Source organism: Meles meles, chromosome 5, assembly GCF_922984935.1.
Source record: "Meles meles chromosome 5, mMelMel3.1 paternal haplotype, whole genome shotgun sequence".
Classification (NCBI taxonomy): domain Eukaryota; kingdom Metazoa; phylum Chordata; class Mammalia; order Carnivora; family Mustelidae; genus Meles; species Meles meles.
The window spans coordinates 100046898-100074699 of NC_060070.1; the positions used below are offsets into that span (position 1 = coordinate 100046898).

Below are 27802 nucleotides of genomic sequence, written 5' to 3' on the forward strand. Positions count from 1 at the left end.
CAGGATTCTAAGTAGAACTTTAACCAAATCCTGCTCCCAGGAGGGGAAGACAGCCATGACACAACAAAATAAAGTCATATCTATTTGATTTGTGATGCTGTCAATGTAAATGGCCCATCAGTCAGTTTGCAGTATGCTATGCTGCCATTACAAACACCGATCCCAGTAGTTTCAGTAGACAAAGATCATTCCCCATTCACTTTCAGAATTGCAGCAGGTGGGCTGCAGCTCCACCCCAACTGTCCTCATTCAGGTGCCCAAGCTGAAGAATATAGCTGTCCCCCTACGTGGGACAGGCTATTCTCCAGCAGAAGGAATGAGACAAATGGCCAAAGCAGTGTAACAGCTTCTAAGACTTCTACTTGGCCATGCAGTCATCATTACCGCTCACATTCCTTGACCCAAGCAAGTCCATGGCTAAGTCCCATCTCCCAGTGGGACAGAGAAGTATGGCCCACCCCATGGGAGGCACTGAAAGTCACTTTGCACTTGGTGGAGGTATATAATCCTCTTATAGGAATGGGGAGTACATAATTGGGAACCAAATATACTCTGTCTGCCACAGGAATCATAACAACTAATATTTCTTCTTTAAGAAAATAGTGCCCATGCTGTAATTAACTTTCTTGTCTCAGCAATGAACAGCCAAAGATTCTTAAGGGATTTTGCCATTTGCCCATCACTGTCACATTATCTAGATACCATTCCTCATCTCTTCTGGTGAACTGTCTCACTCACCATGCAGAAAAAGAGTTCCATTCCTCACCGCCAGGAACTTGACACCATATGGAAAGAAAGGAGTAGAGTGGGAACTCCCGTAGAGTTTGATCTCAGCTTTGCCTTGGAAAGGTTTATCCTCGGATCCAATCCGGAGCTCTCCACCATCGGAAATGAGGATGGAATGTGCCCTAAGCTCAATGGGTCCTGGATCCATGAAAATCAGCTTGCCTCCTAATGACCAAAGAGAAGATTATCAGTCCTTAGAAGGATAAGGTTCACCTCCTTTTGACAGTTCCAATGTCTGAGGAAATCCTCTGCATTTATATACTTTTTCTGCAATTTAGACTTATTTTGTCTCCCCCTCTCGTCTAGAAGCTCAGTAGAACATGGATTGGACCCCCAAGGGTAGAAGCACTATACCAAGCCAGTTTAGGCTAGCTATCACTATTCATTGCATTTTCATTTATGTTCTTTTTAATGGCAATATTCTAAATGCCCAGTAATTTAGGACTGGTTAAATAATGGTTGAGAGGGTCACCATTTTAGCCATTGAGCAGCAGACAAAAGCAGCACATAAAATTAAGTTTAGAAACACTAAGAAACAAGTGAATGAGAAATAGGAATAGAAGAAAATATGCCAAAATTATAAGAATTGCTCTATGCCACTGAATATGGTTGAGTGGGACTTTCAACCATCATATCCCATCCTACCATAGCCTAAGCCAGGCTTATACCCAGGCTTTATATGGAAATTTGGAACAGGAGGGAACAGAAGACTGAAAATTTTACTATTTAGTAATTCCAGTGGTGGCATCTAAATGAGCCTGAGAAGAGCTTCTGTTTCTGAGGGCCCCTGCCACCCTCCACAAAGCTCCTTCAGAATGCCCTGATCACTATCACTTCTACACCTGATTTTCCGGACTTTTCCATCAATTATGTAAGTGACCCAACAAATCTCAATAAACTTCCTTTTGTAAAAGAAAGTCGGTTTCTGGGACACCTGGGTGGCTCAGTGGGTTAAAACCTCTGCCTTCGGCTCAGGTCATGGTCCCAGGGTCCTGGGATCAAGCTCAGCATCGGGCTCTCTGCTCAGCAGGGAACCTGGCTCTCCCTCTCTCTCTCTGCCAAATAAATAAATAAAGGTTAAAAATAAAAATAAAAAAATCTAAAAAAGAAAGTCGGCTTCGGTTATTTGTAATCAAATAATCTTAACTGATACAGCTGTTTTCTCTAACATCCAAATTTTCTGTAACATAGGAATATGATTTTATAATAAAATTATATTGTGAGAATAAATACTTAAGATATTAAAACATACTTTCACCTTTATAATACTTCTCTTTCAAAGGATTTAGAACAGTTGCATTCCATGCAGAATTTTCTCTGTAATGCCAACATGATTAAAGCAGCCCATGTAAACAACCACATTCACCTGCATGAATTCCTAAATCTACCTCCCTCTATATGTGGTTTGCAAAAGTACTGGACAGGACTCTTCTAGCCTGTAACAAAATGCTTCAAGTTGTGACTTCACACTGGAAAAGTCAGGGGTCTTCTTTTCTACGTCCTACAACACCGTCACATCCCAGTCAGAATAAATGTCAATGTCCTGATGCTGGGCCCAAAAATGCCCTTCATGATTCACCACCCACCTCCAAGTCCCCTGCAACATTATCTTGTAAGCCTCATGCCTTCCCTCACCTGCCCTGCACACACTGGCCCGCTTGTCAGCTTTCCAACAGGCCTCAGTCGCTCCCTTACCTGCAGTGTTCTTCTATCCGACAACCCTATGATTCCCTCCCTGTTGTTTCCAGCCAAATGTTGACTTCTCACTGAGGCCCTCCCTCTCTGGTCTATATAAAATAGCATCCCCTAGTCCCTTACCCAAAGACGTTTTTCTTCATAACACTTACCATGAGGCATATTTACATGCTTCTTATCTGCCCACCTACCACTAGAAGGCGTGCTTCATGAGGGCTCCTCTCCACTTTGTTCACCTCTGTATTGCCAGGGTCTAGAACAGTGACTGATATAGGTTGTTTGCACTCACTATGTAATTGTGGAGTAAATAAGTAAATGATTACATCACTTTAGAAGAGAACCTGGTTTAAGTATCTGAATTTCCTTTATGGACACACACATACACCCTCTCATTTTCTCAGAGAGGATGTTGTTATTGCATGTAATCTATAAATCCATACATTGTCTCAATGAGCCAAAGGTGGGCAAAGGATGTGAAAAGGCAACATGTCAGAAAAGAAATGGTTCAAAAAGCAGATTCTTCTGTTGTAAGGAGGGTCTCAGTGAGTAAGTGGCAGAGAAGGTCAAGACTCTTCAATTGCTAAATTTAGTCCTCAATCCAGTGTGCCAAGTTACAAGTCAAATTGTTGTTCTCCAGAAATCACAACTGGAAAGTCTCAAACATGCACTGGAGGAATGAGGGGGACCTAAGAAAAAAGCTATTTTTATTTATCTCCATCTTAGTGCAAACATAGTGATCCATACACATTTGACCCCAGAGTCATGTGTGGAGGCCACCTCATCCTTGACCTTCAGCTCCAACACTGCTCTTCGACTCTCCTCAGCCCCCTTCATGGAGCCTTCTAGTCTTGCCTCCTAAACCCAAGCCCCACACCATCAGCCACAGGCCCGGGATGTTGACGTGGATTCAACCCTTGAAATTGTTCTCTTCTTGCAGCCACAGTTTAGAACAGTGTACCCCACATGGGTATCCAGTTTCTCCCTCACTAAAATGTACATGGCGATGGTTCTTCCCTCAAAGGGCTATGATGAGATTTCTTGAAGTGATACTTGTAGATCCCAGGTCACGGGTCTGACACCTGTTAGACACTTCATGCAGTGCTGGCGGTGGCTGCTGTCACCCTCGTCATCTGCACGCCCCCACTGTTGCCATTACTACTCATTTACACAGTTCCTCCACCACACAAACACTGCTGGACCACCTCCTTCCAACATCTCGCCATTGGCAGGTTTCCTTCTGAAAAGTGACACAGCAATCACACGCTCACGTAAACTATATGAGAGGCAAGAACTCTCCTGTGATCTATAGGCTTGATGCTGGAGGAGCAGCCCATGGCTTCCAGACTTCCAAAGGACCTACTGGTGATCTTGACTTTTATTTTCCCTTCCACTGATGGTCCAGTGACAAGAATAATCATTAGAAATGCAATAATAATCCTTAATCCTGCTGTGAATGAGACGGAAGAAATGTGACCTGTTTCCTAAAACTTTTCCCTCCCATCCACGTGTCATTAAGGTCCCAACTACTTCTCTTCAACTGGAGGACCACAGACTTGCATGGCATGTGCCCTCCATTACAAACAGGCAGGAAATCTGAACTGACCTTGATGACAAAGTGTTAGAAGCAGAGGGCAGACTATTGGCCTCTGAAGGACTCTCAGTAAGTCCTATAAAATTGGTGGGCCTCCGATAACCCATTTCCAAATCTGTCCTACTCCGTGCTGGGGATGGTCTATTTTCTCATCATGTACATGCAAAACAGAACCTTGCCTTCACTGAGACTCCTTCCAGCTCTAGAACATTGGACATCTACATCTTCAAGAATGTCCTCGGGCATGCCAATACTGATGGAAACATGAAGCTTGTGTTTTCCTGACACCCCCATGCTGCAGTGGACTTTGAATTTCACTTGAGAAAAGCATCCCATACACAGTCAGAAATCCAAATAATACTACAGGGAAAACAAAGCTGCTAACACTTACTGAGCACCCACCTTATGTCAAAATCTTTAGACATGTTGTCGGAAATGACCATTAAAACCAGCCTATGAGGTTGATATCATACTCCATATTTTGCAGGCCAGAGAGCGGGCTGGGAGAGGAGGTCTGTCTCAGCCTAGAATAAGCCGAGCAAGCATTCAAGCCCAGGACCACCTGCCAGAAGAGCTCACACCCTATCCACTTCGGCAAACCCTCCCAGGTTACTTTTTTATTAATTAGAATGATCATAGTTACCTTTAAGGAAAAACACATGCTAGCCTAAGTTAAGTTTGCCTGTGGCTTTTTTATATATGATTTATTTTCACTTTGTTAATGTAGATATACCTCGCCTCATTCCAAACAGGATTTGAGGCAGATTACAAGGATTAGTGGGATGAATTTATAAACCTGGTCTCTGTTCCTTGTCACATCCAGCAAACTATTAAACACACTAAAATAAATTGGCAGAAATTTAAAAACGTCATTTACTGATGGGAACTAATAATGACGCTAATGAAGGGAGAAATCTCAGCCCAAAGAAAATGAATGATTTGTGTTGGCAAGAGTACTAAAAACAGGATTAATTAATTAATGTGATAACCATTATTCCCAGCTAAAAAGCCTCCCCTCCTTCCTTATCAGCAGCAAGGATAAGGAAATCTAGGTAAATTAAGAAGAGAGTTTGATGAGGAATTCAACTCTTTTTAATTGAAATAATTAAAAGGATAACCAAAATGAAAGCTTCTTAGTGGAAAGGAATGTAAGGTTTATACTCAAGCTAGCCCTGTGCGGAGCCCCCAAGTGTTGTATCCTCACACTTTATTAGCTTAAAACAGATAGCCAGTGGGCTGCTGTGGAGCGTAGTGGCTTTGGATGGGAGGGTAGAGGGAGGACTTTATTCCTTCACTTTATAGAGCTTGACCGCATTTCTGAATGCTGAAATGAAGTGCAGGGTTGAAGGCAGCCTGTGACCGTGACCCTTCAATGGCTTGTTCATGAAAGCTGAGTCTGTCCCACAAGTGACCTTGGGTAATTTTATAAAAATCAATCAACCATCATGATTGTTACTTCCCCTCTAAAATAAATAAATGAACACAACTTTTTTTTACATGTAATCACTTCTTTCCATTAAACATCCCTTTTATTTCTTTTAAAGGGAAGTCAAAGAGACTTTTAGCAGCTAGCTAATGTTTGCAAAGTACATCAAAACCTGCTTTTGGCTAACCCTACAATTAGCCATCCTCTGTAATAACCACAAAATGATTTGTTGTATGTGTTTTGGGGGGAAAAAAAGCCCCACTGTTCTAGCTATGTTCCCCCTCACGGTAAAAATTTAGAATCTAAATATTTTACTACACAGTAAGAATCTAAAAGAGCCACTCTACCTTCTAACCTCGGTTCCTTCCCTCCCTTTCCTTGAGGGAAAGGCCCAGCTGGACCTTTGCACTGATGAGTCTATCAGACCTGGTCCTGGCAAGATCACGATGGCAACCACACTGCTGAATGCAAGGTCTGATGCTCTGTTCTCACCTGTCCTGAGTGGCCAGCACTATCTGACATACTTGGTCATAAGTTCTTTCTTGAAACTCCTTGACGGTGCTGGTTTTCCTCCTTTCCCCTCGCCCCTTAAGCCTCCCCTCCCAGCCTTCTCTCCCTGATTCCTCCTGATTGTCCCAATTACTAGCACATCTCCACCCCTTTTCCTGTCATTCTATGAACTGTGCGTCTGTTGTCTCACCTTGTCCTCCGGTTTTAAACACCATCCCAAGCAAATTGCTGGTGACTCCCAAATTTCTATCTCCAAAGCCCTCTTCTACCTCTTCCGCTCAAACTCATACACCCAAGGACCACCCAACATCTCTATGTAGGTGTCTCACAGGCTCCTCGACTTAGCACTCCCAGAACATCCAATCCTCGCCTTGCCCCACGGATCACCCCACAGTTCCTGCAGAGGTCACAAATGGCAACTCCGTTCTTCCAGGTGCTCAGTCTAAAAATCCTCAGGTCAACGTTGCACTCACAGCCAATTTTCCAGGAAATTTTGTGCCTTCTTCCTTCAGACGATCTCCACAATCCACCACTTCTCACCACTTCCACATCTCCCACTGGGGAGTGGGAAATTTAAGTCACTCTCATCCTTGGATGACTGTAACAGCCTTTCAACTCAGCTCCCTGATGCTATCCCCACCTCTACCCCAGGGTTTACTCTCACAACAGCACCCAGTGAGATTCTTTCTCTTTCCTTTTCTGTAAACCTTCTTACATCACCTCTCTGCTCAGAGTCTCCAGTGGCTCCCACCGCACTTGGAGTCAAAGCCTACTAAACCCTACAGGGTTGGCCCTCTCTGGCCCAATTAAACTCCCCTCTCCCTTGGGCTCACAGTCCTCCTGCTGCACTCATCTTCCTGCTTCCCCCGCCTCACAGCCTTTGCCTCACCGCTTGCAAATACCCCCACCCACCACCAGACTCCCTCTCCACCTCTCCTGCTGCATTGTTCTCCATGCTGCTCTGCAAAGCTCACAAAAACTATAACCTGCTCACTTGACTATTTCTTTGTAGAAATAAATACTATGAGAGCAAGAATTTTGGTCCGTTTCAATCACACCCATAGCCCCCGTGCCTAGAATAGTGCCTGACATATGGGAGACATGGCAAATGGTCACTAAATACGGGTTGAATGAGGAAGAGTTGAAGCTATAGATATGAATAAGGTCTCCCATGGAGAGTGAGCGCAGAAGAGAGAGAAGAGAAACAAACTGTCAAATATTATTACTTAAAAACTAAAATAACATGAGAAAAATAGCAGGATTCTTGGGTGTAGGTCAAAGAATTGGGTGAATTGGAACATTTGGAAGGTCGTAGAGACATAAGCTCTAGGAAGAACTTTAAGAAGTGTGAAGGTGGTGGATGAAGATGTCATTATGTCAGTTTTCGGAGGCTCGGGGGAGAAGGGGTGCAGAGCAAGAATGCACTTGTTTAGATGCATCTGCGGCAGGTGATAAAATGAACCCAGGGAGAGTGACTCCAGGGTTAAGCAGAGGGAAAGGCAGAAGTGAGCGGAGGCAAGATCCAGGCAGGCAGCTGGGGACCTCAATTAACTAGATCAATCTATAACCCGAACTAGATCACTCACGGCTCAAAGCCTGAACTGCCTAAATTTGTATATGTAAATTATCCAGTTTACTTATTCATGATGATTAACCCCTGCTCAAGTTTTTGTGTCAACCACAAATAATTCCTTAAAATGTTTCGCAGCCTGTTTCTGGTTACCTTTCCAGTTGTTATGCAGTCAAATAGATAGGGAAGCTTGCGGAATTTTCTGTCCCTGGAGAATTAGAGATGACTATCCATTCGGGATGGACAGATCCCCCCTCTGCCAAGGTGACAAGGGCTGGCCGAGGGATCGATCTGGGCACATTATCGCACCCTCCTGGGATCTGGGCACATTATCGCACCCTCCTGCACCACATTGTTGTGGATGTGGGCGGCAGGAGGAGGTGAGGAAGAGGGGGAAAAGGTAGTAATGGGGGAAGGCAGCCACAGCCCGAAGCCTGCATGGTCGGGGATGCACACAGCTTCCTTTGTTGGCAAGATCCGGATTAGGCTTGTGCCTGATCCACTGGAGCAGAGCCTGGAAGCCTTCGAGGTGGGCTTGTCCCCGGCCAGAAAGGCGGAAAATCAATTTGGCTGGCAAACGAGAGCCCCCAAGAGCTCAGTGCACGCTCCATAATCCTATCCACTAGCAGCTCAGGAAATAGATGCCTGAGCCCTCACATATTCATGGGAGATGTGAGGCATAAATCAGGCTTTAAGGATTTGGGGGCAAAGGGAATGGACTCTCTGGCTGGCTACTAATTAATCAAGCACAGAACACCTAAACCTAGCAACCTGGGAGCGAGCCATACATACCGGCATTGGCTGCTGCTGCTGCTGCTTTTCCCGATTTTTTTTTCCTTTTCAATTAAAATAGATATCGAATGAAATTTTCCCCCTTAGCTGATGCTGCTTATGCATCCCCCTGTTCTTCCTTTAATTAAAAAACATGCTTATTGCAATACTTGCCAGAATCACTTTAACGGTATTTTAATTGTAATGTCTCTGCCTGATTAAAAAAAGAAAATATGAACTAGAAAGTGTAGGCAAAAAAGGTTCTCGGGCTGCAGGAAAAGAATCACCCACCTCCCCGAAATGGATGCCACTTACTAATTCCTTAATTAGCCTGGTACCCCCATCAAATGGACAACGTAGATGGGGAAAAATATATCTGAAATATATATATATATATATATATATATATATATATATATATATATATATATCTGAATATATCTGAAATAAAATCACCAACTCAGAGCCACAAACAATAGCAGTCTATAATGAAAATAGCATTTTCAACAGCTCTGATTTTCCTGGCAGGACAGAGAACTACATCCAACAAAACAAACAACAAAAAAACCTGCCGTACTCCGGACTGGCCCATGCAATGGGCCCAGCCAAGTTTCCACCGCTCTTTGCAAAGGGTCACATAGCCTTTGGGAAAAGAGTAGCAGACCTAGGTTAATTGGCTTCCCTTCCTGACAATTCTATGTGGCTCCCTCTATTGTTTTAGGCTCACAGTTCTCAAACCTAAGCATGCATCTCAATCCCCTGGAGGTCCTAAAACACAGACTGGTGGGCCTCCGACCCAAAGCAGGTCTGCTGTGGGGCCCCAAGATTTGCATCTCTCACAAGGTCCCAGGTGATGCTGCTGATCGAGGACCACACTTTGAGAACCACTACTCTAGGTCAATCAAGCAACTGATCTAGGTGTCCATAGCCTTTGTGCTGTTTGCTCTCTTCCAAAATAGGTGGAGAAATACAAGATGGGATTGCAGAGTAACTCACTTCGCCATCCAACCAACATGCGCCGTTACTTCCCAGCCTTTTAGCCAGGTGTTGAAAGAAAAAAAAATGTGAAAAATACAGCCTCTACTGCCACAAGGTCAAGGTGAAGTTTAAATCACTCCAGGTGAATAAAAATACCCTGGTTTTAGTGCATTGGCCAACTGTACAGCCAATGGAGAAAGGTGATAAAGATTGTGAGTCAGCGTTCACTTTTTCTATGACACATGAAACTCATTAATTTTATAAATTGATTAGCTCTATATTAATTATAACATTTAAACCTATTTGTGGAAAACTATATAAAAATATTTAAAGGAACTGAAATACAGATAAAAATAAATGCCTTTGTCATTATAGCTACTATTATGAATTGTTACTTAACTAAATCTTGGTTCCTTTGTTTTTTTAAGATTTTATTTATTTATTTGACAGAGAGCTAGAATAAGCAGGGGGAGTGGCAGGCAGAGGGAGAAGTAGGCTCCCCACTGAGCAGAGAGCCCAATGCAGGACTCAATCCCAGGACCCCAGGATCCTGACCTGAGCCAAAGGCAGACACTTAACGACTGAGCCATCCAGGCATCCCTCTTGGTTCCTTTCTATCTCCAAACACAGGTTCTGGCATTTAAGTATACAAAGCCCTTGGCTGTTCCATGAGTTTCTAAAACATCACTTAAGACTTCAGAACAAAAGCTACTTACAAAGAGAAACAGAACAGACCAGGAAAAAAAAGAAAAAGAAAAAAACACACAAAACAAACTAACAAAAAACCCTACCTTTTCTTCAAAGTCTGTTCCAGGCAGGTAAAAATCTCCCTCACTACCAAGTTACTCGTTCATTCAAATAATCTTCTCCCTCCTACCAAAGTTCAAATTAGCACTGACCCAATCACATTTTTGAATAGCCCTCCAATTTGATATATTTCTCTAAGTAATTCAAAATGTTCCAAATATAATTGTTCTCTGAATATTCTAAACATAAATTGGCTGTAGCATACTAACTTCATGAGGGAAATGTCACAGTTGTTTCTTCATAGGATTTGTTTATTTAAAAAGTGAGAACACCTCCTACCTTTTTCTGACCCGCAAGAATATTACAGTACATGAGAAATACAAGTGACAAAGGGCTTGGTCTCTGATATGTTTTTATATGCATAAGAATCCCAGATACATAAACATCCCAGAGTTCTAGTTCTGTTTTCCATCTGGGTAAACAGGATGTGGAAATCATTAATCAACAAATGAGGTAAAGAGGTAAGGAGAAACCAAAAACCCTGAAGGACCCCATAAGCCATATTAAGTAGTTTAGGCTTGATCTCAAAAGCTAATGGAAAGCCAGTAAAGGGTTTTAAGTAAGGAAGTTTAAAATATTTATTTTTCATTACTGAAAATATTATAGCTTTTGTGCTAGGAAGGGACTGGTCCCTTTCGGTAGCATTTTTCATGTTACAACATTCAAGTTGTCAAAACACAAAACTGTAAATTGTTTAATATCTATCTATCTGTCTGTCTGCCCATCTAAGGAAAGCATGTCCTTTCTCATAGCAATGGCTTATCTTTCATTTAAGGCTAATCAAGTGTGTCTGGGACTGTTCTCTGGAGGTAAATAATGTAAGTCATTGTCTGATTGGGAAAAATAAGGGGTTTCAGAGCCAAGTGTCCCCCACGTAAAAAGCCTTTGTCTCTGATCTCCTGATACACAAATAGTAAATGAAATTGGTCACTGTCTGGGCTAATCCACTAACATTTAAGAATACCAGGAAGGACTCTGATGATAGAGAAATCCACAACTAACATTAATCTGCTTCTTTAGGTCAGAAATTCATTCATTCGTTAGCTCTTTCAACAATTACTTGAATACCTACTATGTGCCTGAAGATATAATGGTCCCGTAATACAAACGTAAGCAAACACAGACCTGCTTCCTGCTTTCTTGAGCTTACAGCCTTACACCGCACCTTCTCCAAAGGTAGATTAAAAACACAGCCCTATATTAAATATGTAATCCCCAAGAAAAGACCACCACAAAGAGATACACAAGGTCAAGGAAGTTAAGGGTGGATTTCAAAAAAAGTTCAGTTATTTCTCTCTGATGCTGACTTCTTCATCAGGCTTCCTCTTCAGCCTACTGCAAAGCCCAACACATTCTGGAGCACCATGCTTGAAAGTATGAGGAAGAAAGTACATTTAAGTCCTTCACTGCACTTCCCTCTACAAAGGTGAGAGAGGCACCGTCATTTGCATTTTCCATCTTGGATTTGAGGTCCAGCAGCTTACTGAAAGCTAAAGGAGAATCTGGGACTGCCTTGAATTTCAACTCAGGCCCCCACTTTCCTGACCAAAATGTAATAAGCCCGCCTTGCTGCAAAGTCTACACCTCCTGATCTCCCCTCCTGCCCTGCAGGGTCGCTATGGAAGAGCGACAGCTGGAAGAGGAGACAGCTAAGTGGATTTCCTTTTCCAGCCAACTTCCAGATAAATTATTTTAAACTGACCAATTTGTAACAAATGTGACCTGCCCCCCAAACTCCCTCACGCTGACCAAAATACTATATAGCTGAGAAAGTAATATTAATGCAGAATATTTCATTTTTAGCACAACTCCAGCCTGCCCACAGATGTAGATTTCTTTTAAATCCGTGCTGACATCTGTGAAGTGGAAATTATAGGCAGAGGGTAATCTGCCCAATGACTCCCACATACCTGATGCCCAGAGAAACCACAAGTCATGTCCCAGGGAAGTCGTGCTTTGTGGCGTTCCCAGATCACAGGACTGCAAAGCATTATCTAAAGCATGCACCTCTGCAACAGAGTCCGACTCCCTACGAACTATAAAGAACCAACTGGAAAATCCGTGGGGTTAAAAAGGCTATGTTGGGGATAACCCGGAACACCTCACTCTGAACTCCTCAAATCCTTGCCAAGGATGAAGAAACTCTACAATGAACTCAAGAGTGGTTCAAGAGAAGGTAGTTCATCTCAATGAGCTAAGAATATTCATTTGCATGCCCTAGACACCCCAAAGGTAATGGACAAGAAAGATCTCAGTATCTTCAAAACTGGAGACTACCAAAAAAAAAAAAAAAAAAAAAATTGGAGAAAATAAGACCCTGTGCCAAACGGCACCAGAAAAACATGGCTTCCGTGAAGTCAAACTAACAAGGAAAATGGAAACAACCAAAGGGATAGACTCTGCTGCGGCCATCTCTATATCTTTCCCTCTCTTGCCATAGAAAGAAAAGCACTTCAATATGTATTCCAAAGATAACAGAGGCAAAAGCAATCCAAGGTCCTTATTACCAAGCTAATTCTTTCAGTAATCCAGTTTGCTTTGTACACAGAGGCAGCCACTATCTGTAAATAAAATTGCAACTTGGGCCTGATATTTCAGCCATCTCTTCTGCTATCCCCATCAGTCCGGAAACAAAACAAAACAAAACCTATCATTAACTGGATTCTTACTCTGGACCAGGCCCTGTGCTAAGAGCTTTACGAACATTCCCTCATCTAAGAATACTCAAAACATCCATCTGATTTGGGCAACACATTGCAGACTCGCCCCACAAGAGCAAACAATAGAGGTTAGCCATCACTGTCACTGCTGCTGCCATTAGAACAGGCATGACCCTCATCAGGTGAAATGTGAGGTTTATGGAAGCTGGGCCAGTTGTCCAAGGTCACGGGGCTAGTAAGAAGAAGAGCCCAGATTCAGACTTCATTCTCTCTGGCTCAAAAGCCTGCCAAGCACTGAACTGCCTTGGTATACACCAGCAGACCAAGAAGTAGAAAATCACATTAAAAGAGCCCCACGCTCTATCCAGCAGCCACAGACACTAGAAATGAGTCTGTCCTCGAGCACTGGAAAGGGAAGACATTGTAAGTAATAAGAAACTGAAATCCCTTCCTTTTCAGAGCCCAATGCCACAGAAGAGGGGTTTCTAGGGTTCATCCTCCCCCAGTTGGCCCTTTTTATTTTAAGAATTTGAGAGAGAGCAAGAGTGAGAGAGCAAAACATGGGGGAGAGCAGGGGGAGAAGGAGAAGCAGGCTTCTCGCTGAGCAGGGAGCCCAATGTGGGGGCTCGATCCCAGGATCCTGAGATCATGACCTGAGCCAAAGGCAGATGCTTAACTGACTGAGCCACCCAGGTGCCCCATAATTGGCCCTTTCTTAATCATTATCACTAGGCCACTTTATGTCAAACTGCTTGGCCACCAGAATAGAGAGAAATTCATTGCTTCATTCAGAAAACATAAATGTTTCTCCAACTACAGACCACAAACTCAAGTTCCTTGCTCAGGACGTATAAGCTCTGACAAGAGGGTAACATTCCCTCCTTTGTTATTATGGCTCATCATAATTACTTGGGATAAAATAATAAATTTTAATTCAGCAATGCCTGTGGCCATTGGGCATCTTAACATAAAAGAATGAAAAATATAATTAATTGAATCAAGGCAATATGCCTATTTCCATCCCAGCTCATTAGTATTAATTGATTGGGTTAATTCTCTTTTGTGTTTAACAGTACCCCCCAAAAAATCTAAAAAAAAGACAGAGAGAGAAATGGAAGGAAGAAGTAGAGATGGTAAGTAAATGGAAGTTCTGAATATCTTTCTAATTAAGGCAAAATACTAATAAATATAGCTGAAGCTCTTATGGTCACAAAATTAAGATGCCATTTTTTAATAAAGTTCAGAAATCAGTACGTACAGCCTCATAAATAATGGCAAAAATTTTGCTTCCGAGAAATTTATAACCTTCCTTTCTACTATATCAATTGTACTAGTAAGAAAAGAATGTGAGTTCTATTTTATAGATGGAAATACAAGCAAAGCACCAAGAACTCAAGACTCTTGAGGGCCATACATAGTACTGGTTTTCCCGATGTGGGGGCCTCCACTTCTACATATTGGGAGGCTGGCTTCCATGAATGGAAAAATAATATAGAAGATGCAATATTTTCATAAAGTAGTTCTAAATATAGTTGTCAAGGGATCTAGTTCCACTGTTACACAGCACGAAACCTTTCGAAGTCTGTGCCATATCTCATGTGGAACGTCACCCCCTTTGGAATACCATGGGATGGCTGAGAAAGTGCTCCCACTATCACACTTTTGATTCCATTTGTTCAAATCTTTTCAAGAAATTATTTTGGGGCTTGAAACTGTTTGTCCTTAATCGTGGCCCCAGATGGTATCAGAAAAAAACAAAGAAAATTCCACTCAGCTACTTTTCTGATACCGTGAATGGGTATGAACGAGACAGTAACAGATTCAGAGACTGAATTACTGTTGATGATGATGATGATTCAATCTCATATTTGAAAAACTTGTTATTATCTCTTAAGAACTTTCACACATATTATAGACAACAGAAGACATTAAAGGTTTAGAGCTATGCTAGCAACCAGATTTTTGAGAGTTGGAGTCCTTTACCAGTTTCAAATGCCTTTTAGAAACAGAAAAGTAACTTAATAATGGATTTTATATTTCTCACAACTCATACCTGCATACATTTATATATGGTATATGTTTGTATACGTGTACGTAAAAATACACACACATAAGTATACATATGTGCATATATACATGTGTGTTTACCTGTGTACTTAGGCATGCATACATATGTGAGAACGAAGGACAATAAAAGTTAATTAGGTAGGAGAAGTAATAATGAACAAAGCAAGAGGTTAAAAATTACACTTCTGGGTGACGCGGTGGGTTAAAGCCTCTGCCTTCAGCTCAGGTCATGATCTCAGGATCCTGGGATCAAGCCCCGCATCCGGCTCTCTGCTGAGCAGAGAGCCTGCTTCTCTCTCTTTCTCTGTCTGCCTCTCTGCCTGCTTGTGATCTTTGTCAAATAAATAAATAAAATCTTAAAAAAAAATAAAAATTACACTTCTTAAATTTCACCCAAGATCTGAACTCTGCACCATTTTACTTGTCCATCAACCAGAAACACATGATTTTATTCAACCATCAACATGTAAATTCGGTGTCCTAGACATTGAAGAAATAGTAGCAAATAAATTGCTGAGGTTTTTGCCTTTTTGAGCTTATTCTAGCAGAGGAAGCAGACTGTAAACAAACAAGGAAATTCATAATATGTTCTGTGGTGACAAATGTTATAAAGAAAAGTAAAGCAAAGTAGATAAGACGTGACTGCAATTTCAAAAAGGATGACCAGCAAGGCCTCTCTGATAAGTGGACATTTTCTCAAAGAGCGAACAAAAAAAGTGAGCCACATGAATATCTGGAGGAAGAATATTCCATGCAAAAGATATTATGGGCAAAGCCTGAGGTAGGTGTGTATGCCTGGTATATTTATCGAAGAGCTGGAGCACTGTAAATAAGAAAGACAGGTCAGGGTGCCTGGGTGGCTCAGTGGGTTAAGCCGCTGCCTTCGGCTCAGGTCATGATCTCAGGGTCCTGGGATCGAGTCCCGCATTGGGCTCTCTGCTCAGCAGGGAGCCTGCTTCCCTCTCTCTCTCTCTCTCTGCCTGCCTTTCTATCTACTTGTGATCTTTCTCTGTCAAATAAATAAATAAAATCTTAAAAAAAAAAAAAAAGACAGGTCAATGAAGAAATCAGATGTTTGATAATGGTTAAGGTCAGATTTGTGTTAGAGGAACAAAGTACAAGATCTGACATGTTTTTAAAGGATGTGGACAATAAACTATTGGGTTGTTGTTTTCTGTTTTGTTTTGTTTTGTGTTTTGGTTTTTGGTTTCTGGTTTATTTGTGGGTTTGTTTTGTTTTGTTTTGTTTAGCATATGGCATAAAAGTCAAATACCATGACTTAAACATATGAAATAACTTCAGAGATGGGCAGGCCGAGTTGACATGCTACTAAGGCAACTCCAATGTCATCAGGGTCCTGGGTTTCTCCCATTTTTTTGCTTCCCCATTTTTAACGAACCACCTCATTATCCAAGATGTCAGCTAAAAATGGAACAATCACATTTACATTCCAAGAAGTAAAGAAGAGAAAGAAGAAAGGACAAATAGAGCATGCCTCCTATAGCATCCACTCTACTTCAGGACATATCCCAGATGTCCTGTACCCTACCTCCCCTTATATCTTAATGACCAGCTCTTAGCCACAAGGCTATGTCTAACCACAAAGAAGGCCAGGAAATATAGAATTTTAGCTGGATAAACTGCTGCCCTAAATAAAAATTGGGGGTCTTCTACTAAGGAAAACAAAGAATCAGAAACACGGGAATCAATTACAAGGCCATTTGAAATAGTCCCAGCCAAAAATTATGTTGGTTAGGACTAGGTTGGTACCAAAGGAGATGTTGATATATGGACACATGTCAAAGGTCCAGACAAAATTCAGTGATGGATTGGTCATGGGATGTGAGAAAAAGAAAGAAGTCCAGGATGATTCCAGGGTTTTTGGCCTGAACAAACACATACAGTTCCAATAAGCAACATGGGGAAGTTCCTCAAATTTAGATTCTCTTTGTACATGGATGGTCAAAACTTGTCTTATTCATAAATGATAGGCTCTTCACCTTCTCTCCACCACCCAATTCTAATCTCAATCTTCTAGACCCTGAGTCCTCTGGACCCCATTCTGCCTCACTGCTTGCAACACATATTTTAGAACCAGAAATTTTACTTTTTTTCCCAAAGATTTTATTTATTTGACAGAAAGAGATCACAAGTAGGCAGAGAGGCAGGCAGAGAGAGAGGGGGAAGCAGGCTCTCCACTGAGCAGAGAGCCCGATGAGGGGCTCAATCCCAGGACCCATCTGAGATTGTGACCTGAGCCGAAGGCAGAGGCTTAACCCACTGAGCCACCCAGGTGCTCCAGAAATTTTACTTTTTTAATATTTGCTCTCTAATTAATTTCTTTAGTGATATACATATTACTGACATTAAGTACTATTCTTCACTTTTTCTTATATCTCATATAAGTCCCTAGGCCACTTACTAAGTATCAATAAGTCACTGGCTGAATCCAATATGACCTGTGCCCCTTCCCTGTTCCCATTCTTTCTAGAAGTTATGACCCATACACGTATGACAAAACACTCAATTTCATTCCAGGCAACCCTGCTTCCTGCCAACACCTCCTGTATCTATATGTACAGAAACTGGTGTTTACTACTTACCCTTACATTTCTACCAATGTCCCTACTCTCAAAGAGAAAGATGGGATCCTTACATAACTCCTTCTCCCTCTCCACAGGATAAGGGTTTGTTCTTCCAAACCTAGCTCTCTTACTTCAAATAATTTGAGACCAAAATATATTGCCTGGACTAGGAATATTAATAAAAGTCACTTTTGAAAGGTGACATGTTGAAGCAAGTATTTGCATTATTTAGATCTTGAAATCTCCAAGAGTGAGAAACCAAGAGTATATTCCACATATCCTTGTCTTTCTCTTAGCCTTTGCCCCCTTTCTGATGCCTTTTTCCCATCTTCAGGCTCAGGCTCTATCAACACCTTTTCTTGATTGAATACTGACCTGGAACTAATGGGACATCCAGAGACTCAGCTGGGCAAGATTTTGAGCTGGGAAGTTCTCCCAAATGATGTCAATATAAGGCAAAGACCCTGAGACCCTAAAGGTCATCCCATCCCCCAGCAGCATCTGACCCCTGGTCTACAAAGAGCATCTTTAAGCTGAGATTTTAAATATGTAGTCTTCCTGTGTCATTGTTGATCTTTAGGTAGTTGATGTCCATTGATAAGTCAGCATCCCCCAAAGCCACTAGTCACACGTGCACACACATGCACACACACACACACACACACACACACACACCATAAAGAGGTCAAGATCCCAAGCTGACAGACCGTTTTTCCTAAAGGGTACTAATTAACTGATTTGCCTGAAAATTTCTTCCTTGCTATCGGGGGTGGGGTGGGGGGGTACTTTCTAAAATACAGAATGTAAAACACCTAATCAGAAAAACCTGATTCTGTTTACATGAGACAGGTATCAATATTACATTGGTTTATCCCCTTCAAAATATATGCTTTTCCCTTATGTAGGCATGCTCTTACTTTAACAAGAGCAAATGCCCCTGTAAGTGTTAAATATATTTTTAGTAAAGAGTAATGTTTCAGTGCCGAGTTTTATAGCTACCCATAACTAATCACATTTCCAAAGCTATTTTCATTTGCCAATGAAGACAGTCACTTTGATAACCATTCCTTATTATCAGCCACTGAAGTAGGCAATGATTTTTATTCTCATTTAGCAGATAAGGAAACAAATGCTCAAAGAGGTGGAATAAGTGACTTAGTCATTTGGTGATGTGGTAGAGGAGTAGAAATTTGAATTCTCAGTCTCGTCCAACTTCCCAGACCCTAGAGCTATGTGGCCAGCTTTGCAATAAGGAAGCCTATTTATATGACTTTCCATGGGACCAGGAAGTCAAAACCACAACAGGGTAAAAGCAGGAAGACATTGCTTTCTTGGCAGGGAATTTCAAAGGCAACAGCCTTAACCAGTTTCAGAGCATTTTGCTACATTGTGGGGGCTACCCTGGACAAGCACAACTACAAAGTGCTGGAATAAAGAAGCGTTTTCTTTGATAACACTGTTAACCTTCTTGTATTTGGAAAAATAAAATAATTAAGCTCTGTGCTTACAAGAGGCAAAATACAGGGCCTTCATTTTTAACCCTCTGACCACTTCTTCCTTTTATGGTAAAATTTCGATTTGTTCCAGTATAAGTTGTCAATCAAGAGCTGGAACTTATCCAAAAAGTTCCCCTCCCTCCTGCTCCCCCAAAGTGGTAGAATTATACACAGTAATGCCACCACCGGTCTCCACACTCCACAGACCTTTAACGTGCAGTAAGCTGAGGATGCTTGTGTTGGTATCAAGCAGCAGCGAATGGCCGTTCTCCACCGTGACGTTGTCGCCATCTTGTGGCACTCTTTCAGGAAACCAGCTGTGAGCCCTCGACCACCTCCAGCAGAAATGAAAGGAAAAGCTGCCCTGGAAAAGTTTTAATGTTTTGTTTTGTTTGTTTTGTTTTGTTTTAAAGCAAGATAGTAGGGGGGATCAATCTAAATGGAAACTTCTTAAACTAAAGTTAATTTACATATAATGTCAAACGTCTCAATAAAATCAGTCACCTTCTCTTCCTCATACCACCAACTCAAAAAGGGAAAAATACAGAAGGGGCAAAGTTACACTTGAAATGTCTCTGTGTCGGCCACTGGAACTCTCCAACAATGTCATGTTGCTAATGTTTTCTTACCTTATTCCCTTTTATTTCCTAGAACAAGCCCCCTTCTACCTAACAGACAGGGTCGAATCCATTTTTTTATTTTTACAGACACGCGTTGAGTTTTGAACAAAAAGTCATAAATAGCCTGGAATAGAGAAAATTAAAATGTTCTGCTTGATGGGTGGCATTTTGCTTTATGTAATTGGGATCATTTTTCACTGGCTGTACTGCCAAGTGTCCCTGTTTTATAGGAACATTCCTCTTTCCATGTGTTCTGATCCATCCTCCTATTTTTTTTTTTTTTTGGATATTATTGTTGCCTTTCCCTTTGAGCTTGGTGCATCCATGCTGAAAATGAAATGTATGGGTGAAATGCCCACTGCCTTCACATGATAGCCCGGAAACTTTGAGTGAGGGGCCGGGAGCGAGGCTACAAGGAACCCAAATAAGGAAGCACCCCATCCCCACCCAGCCTCCAGTCTCCCTCTCAGAACTGTTAACTTTCCTTTTAATTTATGGTCATACTGAAGTCACATGTTTTCAAAAGAAGAATGTAAAAACCACAGAAAGCAGTACTCAGTTCATGGAAGAGACCAAGAACATATCTAAATGTCTTGAGCAGTTATGGGACTAAAATTATGATTAGTATAATAAAATCAGAATCGAGAAGGTGTTTCCCTCAAGGTAGTACACACAACATGTGTCTGCCTCTTTCCACATGCTTCTTCTTCCTGCCTAGATTCCAACCAAATGTGAAGTCTGAGTTTCCATAAAAGAACTGCCTAGAAGATCCTCTTGTGAAGGGTTAGAGACAGATGGGAGAAGATCATTAGGAGAAAAGGCATGTTTATAACACCAATAACTACACCTACACAGAGAATAGTACCCTGGAGTATTTCTGAGAGAAAAAATGGAAAAATGTGTAACCAAAAGAGCCAGGAGAGTGTACTGACCCCCCAGCTCAGTAGTCTTGAGTTGTGTACCCAACCCAATCACCAATAAGCCTTTGGCATAAGGAAAAGCAGGATCTTTTCATTCTCTAAACCTACAAACGAGAAAAAAGTCAGGGACTCCTCTCAGTTTAAGAGATGGAAAGCATAAGGCATAGTGATCAGCAGCACCAACACCATGAAAGGAAGAAGAAGGGGTGGTATGTGAGCATCTTTGTGAGTTGTATGAACCATAGCCCCACGAGGACCATCCATAGACTCAAAAAGTAGGAGAGAGGGTTAGCTCTCTATTGATTTCACACTGAAGCTAGGCAAAGGGAGGTGAAATTTTACAAAGTGGTCCTTAACAGACTATACACATTATATGTTCTTAAAATCCCTTCATTCATTCCCATAAAATCCATAAAGAGGAAAGGGAGGTGAATAGGAGGAAAATGGAATGGAATAAAGTGGTGAGAAGCTGGAAGAGGCTGAACTGGACGAAGATAGTAAAGTCAGCAGCAGAGAAGGTGAATCAGAGGACTTTCGAAAAGCCTAAGTTCCCAGAAGGTCAGAAATGGAAAGACTCTAGAGAAATCCTGTCCCTTCACTTTGAAGAGAGTCACTCAGAACTGTATAAGGTGCAGAGTCCCTCAGAGCCACCGGGACGGAATCAGAAACTCAGGAGGTGGGGCTCAGGGAATGGTCATGTTCATGATCCATCAGATAACACTTCCACATCAAAGTCTGAGGATGAACTTGGGGTGAGGGCTGGGGGAGGGAGATGTATCCCAAAAAGGGACCCTTTGTTTCCTCCAAACCAACCCCTGAAGCTCAGGTTCTTAAGGAAACCCAGTGAGCCCGGCCAGATGAGGGTGTGGATGAGTTGTAAGGACTCTGAAGGATTCAGCAGCACAGCTCTTCCTGAGACATCAACCAGGTGGTCAAATCCATACCCCAGCTACAGAATGACAAAAAAACCATGGTTCTCGGGGTGGAAAGATCTGGAACAATTAGACATCAATTAGATATGTAAGAGGGTCAAAGGAAGGCCATTCCATGGTATCTTCCATTAACTGAGAACATCTTAACACTTAGAATTAGCACTAATACCCATTATCTAGCTCTAAGAGAACTTTTAAGACTTCCTCTCCTGCTCTGAAGCACCTGTGTGTATACACATTAGCTATCCTCCATGTGTTATATAACGCCTTGGCCCAGCCTGGCCACCTTCAAAAATTGCTACACTCAGCCCCCACCTTGGCAAGTGGAAAGGTTAAATATTGTTATCTCTTCCTCATCCTTGGGAAAACAAAGGCTCAAGGAGTTTGAAGGTTGTATCAGAGGCCACAGTGGTGAGGACAGAAGGAACCCATACAGAGGAGGCTCCCAACTCAGATTCTTCCACTTATCTTAGCCTCTCCTGGAACTTTCTTCCTCATAGTATCTGCTGGCCCCCTCTCCTACTTCCTTCAGGTCTCTGAGCACACAACAGCGCCTACCCTATCTCCTTAATAAAATAACATCTCCAGTCACTCCTTCTCCCAAATACTGCTTTTTTCTGGGATAAGATCTCTAATTCTGTGTGTTTTTCTCACCGATTGAGCTGACCAAACAAAAGCCAGGACTTTGTTTTGGTTGTTGCTATATCCCCACACCCCAAAAAAGTATCTGACACATAGCAAGTGCTCAATGAAAATCGATGAAATAATCATCCTAAGTGAATCATCCAGCTGCTAATTCCATCCACATATTTACAGACGTTACACACACACACACACACACACACACACATGTGAGTCCAACCACTTTCCTCATACAGCAGGTGAACAAATAGGCGGGAACCCAGAATACTTACAAATCTGCAGCCCATGGGTTTGAGCCACTGGGTTTGGCCCACATGCTTTCACATTGCTTTCTGCATTTTCAAGCTCTATTTAACTTAAACCAAATGATGGTGAGTATATCTAAATGAAAACCCTAGACTCAAATTCCATCTCCCTTGTGAAATCTTTTATCACTTTTTTCTTCAATATAAATGTTAAGCATTAAGTTTCAAGAGACCTAAGCTTCCTTTGTGCCCAAACTTCTCCTTGGCATTATAATGGTATCATGAGATGTGTGCATTTTAAGGGATGCGTATGCTTTAGTACAAAACAATGGCTAAATACTAAAAGCTCTAAAAAAAATGAATGTGCCTCAACTACCCAGCAGCCACCTGGGGAAGCGAAAGAGAAACGTATGGCCGTAGTTGCAAGTTGTCCTTGAGTCTGTCATTACAAACACAAGCTCTTAGCTCTTGACTGTTTCATATGACACACTGGTAACATCATTCCCTGTGCCAGTGGTTGTCCTGTGATTACCAGGCAACACTCCAGGACACAGTGGGAGTGGCTCACTTTCCAACTTTCTTATCTTCTGATCCCTATCACCTTGATCCAATTAAGCAAAAAAGAACGTTTAGGGGATTTTTTTAAAGACTTATTTATTTATTCATTCATTCATTCATTCATTTAAGAGACAGGGCGCATAGGGGTGGGAGAGAGCAGCAGAGGAGGAGGAACAGAGGAGAAGGAGCAGAGAGGTAAGACCGAAAGGGAAGGAGAAGAGGGGAAAAGAGCCCAGGGGAGGGTGGGGAAAAGGTAGAGAATCCCAAGCCCACTGGGCTGAGGGCAGAACCCTAGGAAGGGCTCCCTGGATCTCAGGGCACTGAGATCATGACCTGAGCCTAAACCAAGAATCAGATGCTTAACCCACTGAGTTACCAACCCAACTCATTGGTCAATGCATGTTTCACTTCCCCTGAATATAAGCTCTTTCCCCTGTACTCCTCAAGGTGCTCAGCCTTTAGCTTTCTTTTTCTCCTTTGAGATAAACAAATGACTCATTCCCATCCCCAAAACCATTTCCTCACAGGCCTATGGGGGTGGGGGTGGAAATAAAGATTTAAGAACTATCCAGAACATGCCCTCATCTTTACTTCAGTACAAACAACCCCAAATAAATCTGTATATATAAACTCATGTATATGTGAGCAAATACACACACACACACACACACACACACACACACACACACTTTCCTGCCTCAGCGAGGAAGCTTATGCAATTTGTTTTCTTCTTACGGTGTGTCAGCAATTCTGTGAACTTCACGGAATGTGCAGTGTCTGCAAATCTTACATGTCACCTTAAATGTACTTGCAACACCACCAGAGTCATCTTGAAAGAAGTCATTGATCAGCAAGTTGGAACACCAAGCACAGCACAGACCTATTTGTGAGCATCTGTGTCAAGCTGGGCGGGTGGAGGAGGCAGAGTGGGGGCCTGTCTCCAGTCACAGTGTCTCCTACGTGACAAAGACAAGGAAGACCAGTCTTGACACCTCACCAGAATGCCTTCTTGCTCAAGGCTCAAGGCTCAATGCCTTCTTGCGGGCTCCGGAAACAGGAAAAGACAGGTCCCTGTGACCAACATTCTCTCTATCCCTGACTCCTCTTCATTTTCTCCAAAGCTTTTGTCACCACAGAAAAACAGTATACTTGTTTATAGCCCATCAACCTCTAATAAAATACAACCTTCATGAGAGCTTCTTGAATTTTGGCTGTACCCCCAGTTCCTATAATGTCTGGCATGTAGTAGGCACCCCTCAAGTTGGTTTAAATGGTCAAGTCTTATTTGGGCTCTTAATCACGATGCCATCACTTAATAACTAAAATAATTGGCTAGGAAGCTACAAATTTTTTACAATGCTCTTTCACGTGGAAATGTTTTTAAGTTTGATGAAAACAAACATATTTATATTTTCTCTTGTGACATCCTCTTATTTTATGCATAGGACACCCTTTTTTTATTCTGACATAAATGTCACTTATATATTCTTCTTGATTTGGAGGGTCTTATATATGTTAATCCTCAATGAATTTAGAATTTATGTTGGCAAGAGGTTTCCCATTTTTCCTTGTTTTCCCCTCAAATAGTTAACTGTCTTCACATCATTTATTAAATAACACTTGCTCTCCCAACTAATAGTCTTGGCTATTTTAATAATAGTATTATAATGTTGAATGACCTTTAACTTGACAGCCAATTGAAATCCCAAACTTTTATGTTTGAGCTGATGTAAAGGCATCTCTTGTAGGTGCATGTGACCTCATCCTTGTTCTTAAGGTGCTCATATTATCACTAAGAAAAAGATAAATAGCCAGATAATTAACATAAAGTGTAATAACTAAAGGGATAACCAAGAGGCTATGGGAGGTCAGCAGATTAGCTGACTGACCCTGGCCGGGACTGCCTTAGAGGTGAAACCCAGCTTTTAATCACCTTTTCTTTTTTTTTTTTTTAAATCTGGACACTGCAGATAAATTAACACAGGCTAAGATTATTTCAGATGATTATGAAACAAAAAAATGCTTATTTTAGAAAAGTCAACCATCTACAAATCCAGGATTACAAATAGAGCCCCTGACCTATAATCTAATAACTCCTTAGGGAACAAAAAGGAAATTAAATTAGTTTGGCATAATTTGTTCTTACTGAGCTCATGCTGGCTCTAAGTGATCCCTTTCTTCTCTTGGTGCTTATAAACACTTCATGATTATGAGATAACATGAGAAAGCCCTTCTGTACAGTCCAACCCATTGACTCCTCAAAGAAATGGCAACCATACCTTTTGCCAGAGGCGTGTGCCCAGTTCAAATTTCCCCAATGTCCCTGCTAGAAAACAAGGCAATTTACCAGCTTACCTCTGGGTTCTATACCCATCCTAAACTTCCATTATTTCATAACGAATATTGATATTAACTGAATGCTTCTTGCACGTAAGTTATTTTCACACTTTTGAGCTTCAGGGGACTATTAACAGTCTGCAAACAGAACAAATTTACAGAGCCTCTCTTTATCTTCTCTTCCATGTGAATCTTCAGATCTCCTCTAACAATGACTCTTCTGAATTACAAACTGGAAGATCATTCCACTTGTCAAAGAACGTAATAATGACAATGATAGCTACAGACCCTTCCGTTCCTCTCCTATCCCAGGCACCACGCTACACACCTTACTTACAGTATCAATAAACCCTCACAACTGAAAAATACATGTATTGCCCTCTCCACTTTAAACTGAAAGTTTTTCAAATTTTAAAAAATTAATAATAATGACTCCACATGTTTGCATGCACCTTAACCAGCATAATCCTGCTTCCCAATCCCAGGCTCTTTTCAGTTTTCTTGCCTGGACAACAAAGCAGATGGACCTCTGGATTCAACAAATATTTATGGAGCACCTGTTACCTGCCAGACACTGGTCAAAACAAACAAACAAAAAATCCCTGACCTCATGGAGCTTACATTTCAGGGAGATAAAGTTAAATACATAAAACAAATAATGTGAGGGGCACCTGGCTGGCTCAGTTGATAAAGCGTCTGTCTTCTGCTCAGGTCATGATCCTGGAGTCCTCCTCTTCCCCCCACCGAGCCCAGCATCAGGCTCCCTGCTCAGTAGGGAGACTGCTTCTCCCTCTCCCTCTGCAACTCCCCTCCCCACCCAGTTTGTGTTTTCCCTCTCTCTCTCTCTGTCAAATAAATAAAATCCTTAAAATAAATAAATAAATAATAAAGTGCTCTGAAAGAAAGGAAAAAAAAGCAGGGTGAAAAGTATCAGAAGTACCAGGATGGAAGGAGCTATTTTATATCTAGTGATCAGGGACTGTGCCTCTGATAAAGGACTGGAGCAGAGGAGTGGAGTGTGAGCCAGAGGCTATCTGGGCAAGAGCCTAAGGAAGGAGCATGCGTGGAGTGCCACGGGGTCAGCAAGGAGGGCAGGCAGGACAGAGGTCCGAAGGAACATTGCCCAGCTCTATAACCTTCCTGCTGGTGCAGTGGGACATTTGTTTCTTCTTTAAGCCACTGCATAAAGGCTTCAAGTTCTTTATATGCCATAGAGAAAAGAATCATGTAAAATATTCAGTGGTACAGAACCAGGTCAGCAAACTATAGCTTACATCCCATCCACCCACTGTTTGGATAAATAAATTTTTATTGGAACATGGCTTTGACCATTTATTTGCATATTGTTTACAGCTGCTTTGAGTTTGTGACAGAGATGATACTACTCACAAATCCTAACATATTTACGATTTGGGTCATTGCAGAAAATGTGTGCTAACTCCTGGCACGTTCCAATTCATGCTATCAGGTTAGTAATCAGATCTGATATTGCCCGTGTACCTATAATATGCTCAGTACAGATCTCCTCAATATTTAAATATGTCCAAGATGAAACTTCCTATAATTTAAAATAAATAAGTATATAATATAGCTATTTAAGAGTGTGGAGACTAACAAACCAAAAGATCTTAGTGAAGGATATACATCAAAATACTGGAAACAGTTCAGTTCTCCTCATTTTCCAATAAGCAAAAATCCAGGTCCCTGAAGGCTACATAAATGCAAATAAAAGTGTGGGCAAGTGTGTATGTGTGTGTGCACGCCACACACATGCCAGTGCACACATACACTCATAGAATCAAACCAGAAGATTGACAGATACATGCTAGCCTTTTCCACAGAGCTGACACGCTGCCATTTAACCAGCGAGCACAGAGCATGTGTTTCTGTTCCCAGTCACTAGTAAGAGACAAGGTTAACATTTTAAGTGATGGACTACGGCGCGTTATTTCCCCATGCAATGGACCCATGACTGCACCGCCTTTGAAAACACTTAATTTCAGTGATTGAATACACGGGAGTACACTTTCCCTGCTATGAACCTTTGACAGCTCCTCCGTTTCATACACCAGGGGAACCTTTCTTCCCCTCCTTCTTTTTTCCTCCCCTTTATACCTGAAGGGAAACAAAATGAATATGTGGTGGCAGAGGGAAAAGAAGGAAGCCAGAGAAGGAAAACCCATTTATAAGCATCAGTGTATTTTACAATAGAAGTATTCACTGCCATCTGCTCTAATTACTTGTAATGTTTGGGCTACCATCTTCATACAATAGAAATAATGATCTCCTTAAGGGCAAAAAGAAGAAAAAAAAATTTTTTTACAGAAACAAACAAAAGTTGATTACATTCAGCTCCCAGGCTAAAGAAGCATCAAGCTACTTTGTAGTGAACAATCAATTACGAAAGTGGGTAGGTCTCTGATTAACACAAACAAATTGGGCTCCCTTTGTGGTTCCTCCCACTCTCTCCTTTTCCCACCTCTCTGGAAGAGCTGTGCCCACAGCTCACAGAGGACAAGTCGCTGGTAGGCGCATTTCAGGTTTGAGGTTATTTCATACAGGTTCCTTACATTTGGATCAGAACCAGAGAAAGCCAGGTCTTCTGC

The 27802-nt window shown here is 41.8% G+C and overlaps 1 protein-coding gene across 1 annotated transcript in view; it reads right to left on the reverse strand.

Moving 5' to 3' along the window:
- Positions 1 to 27802, reverse strand: part of LOC123941759 (fibrocystin) — a 361193-nt gene that overhangs the window by 203000 nt on the left and 130391 nt on the right. The window contains exons 36-37 of the mRNA XM_046005454.1: positions 19150 to 19306; positions 739 to 951 (exon numbers count right to left, since the gene is read on the reverse strand). Coding sequence (XP_045861410.1) covers positions 739 to 951; positions 19150 to 19306 — 370 coding nt within the window. The remainder of the gene's footprint in view (positions 1 to 738; positions 952 to 19149; positions 19307 to 27802) is intronic.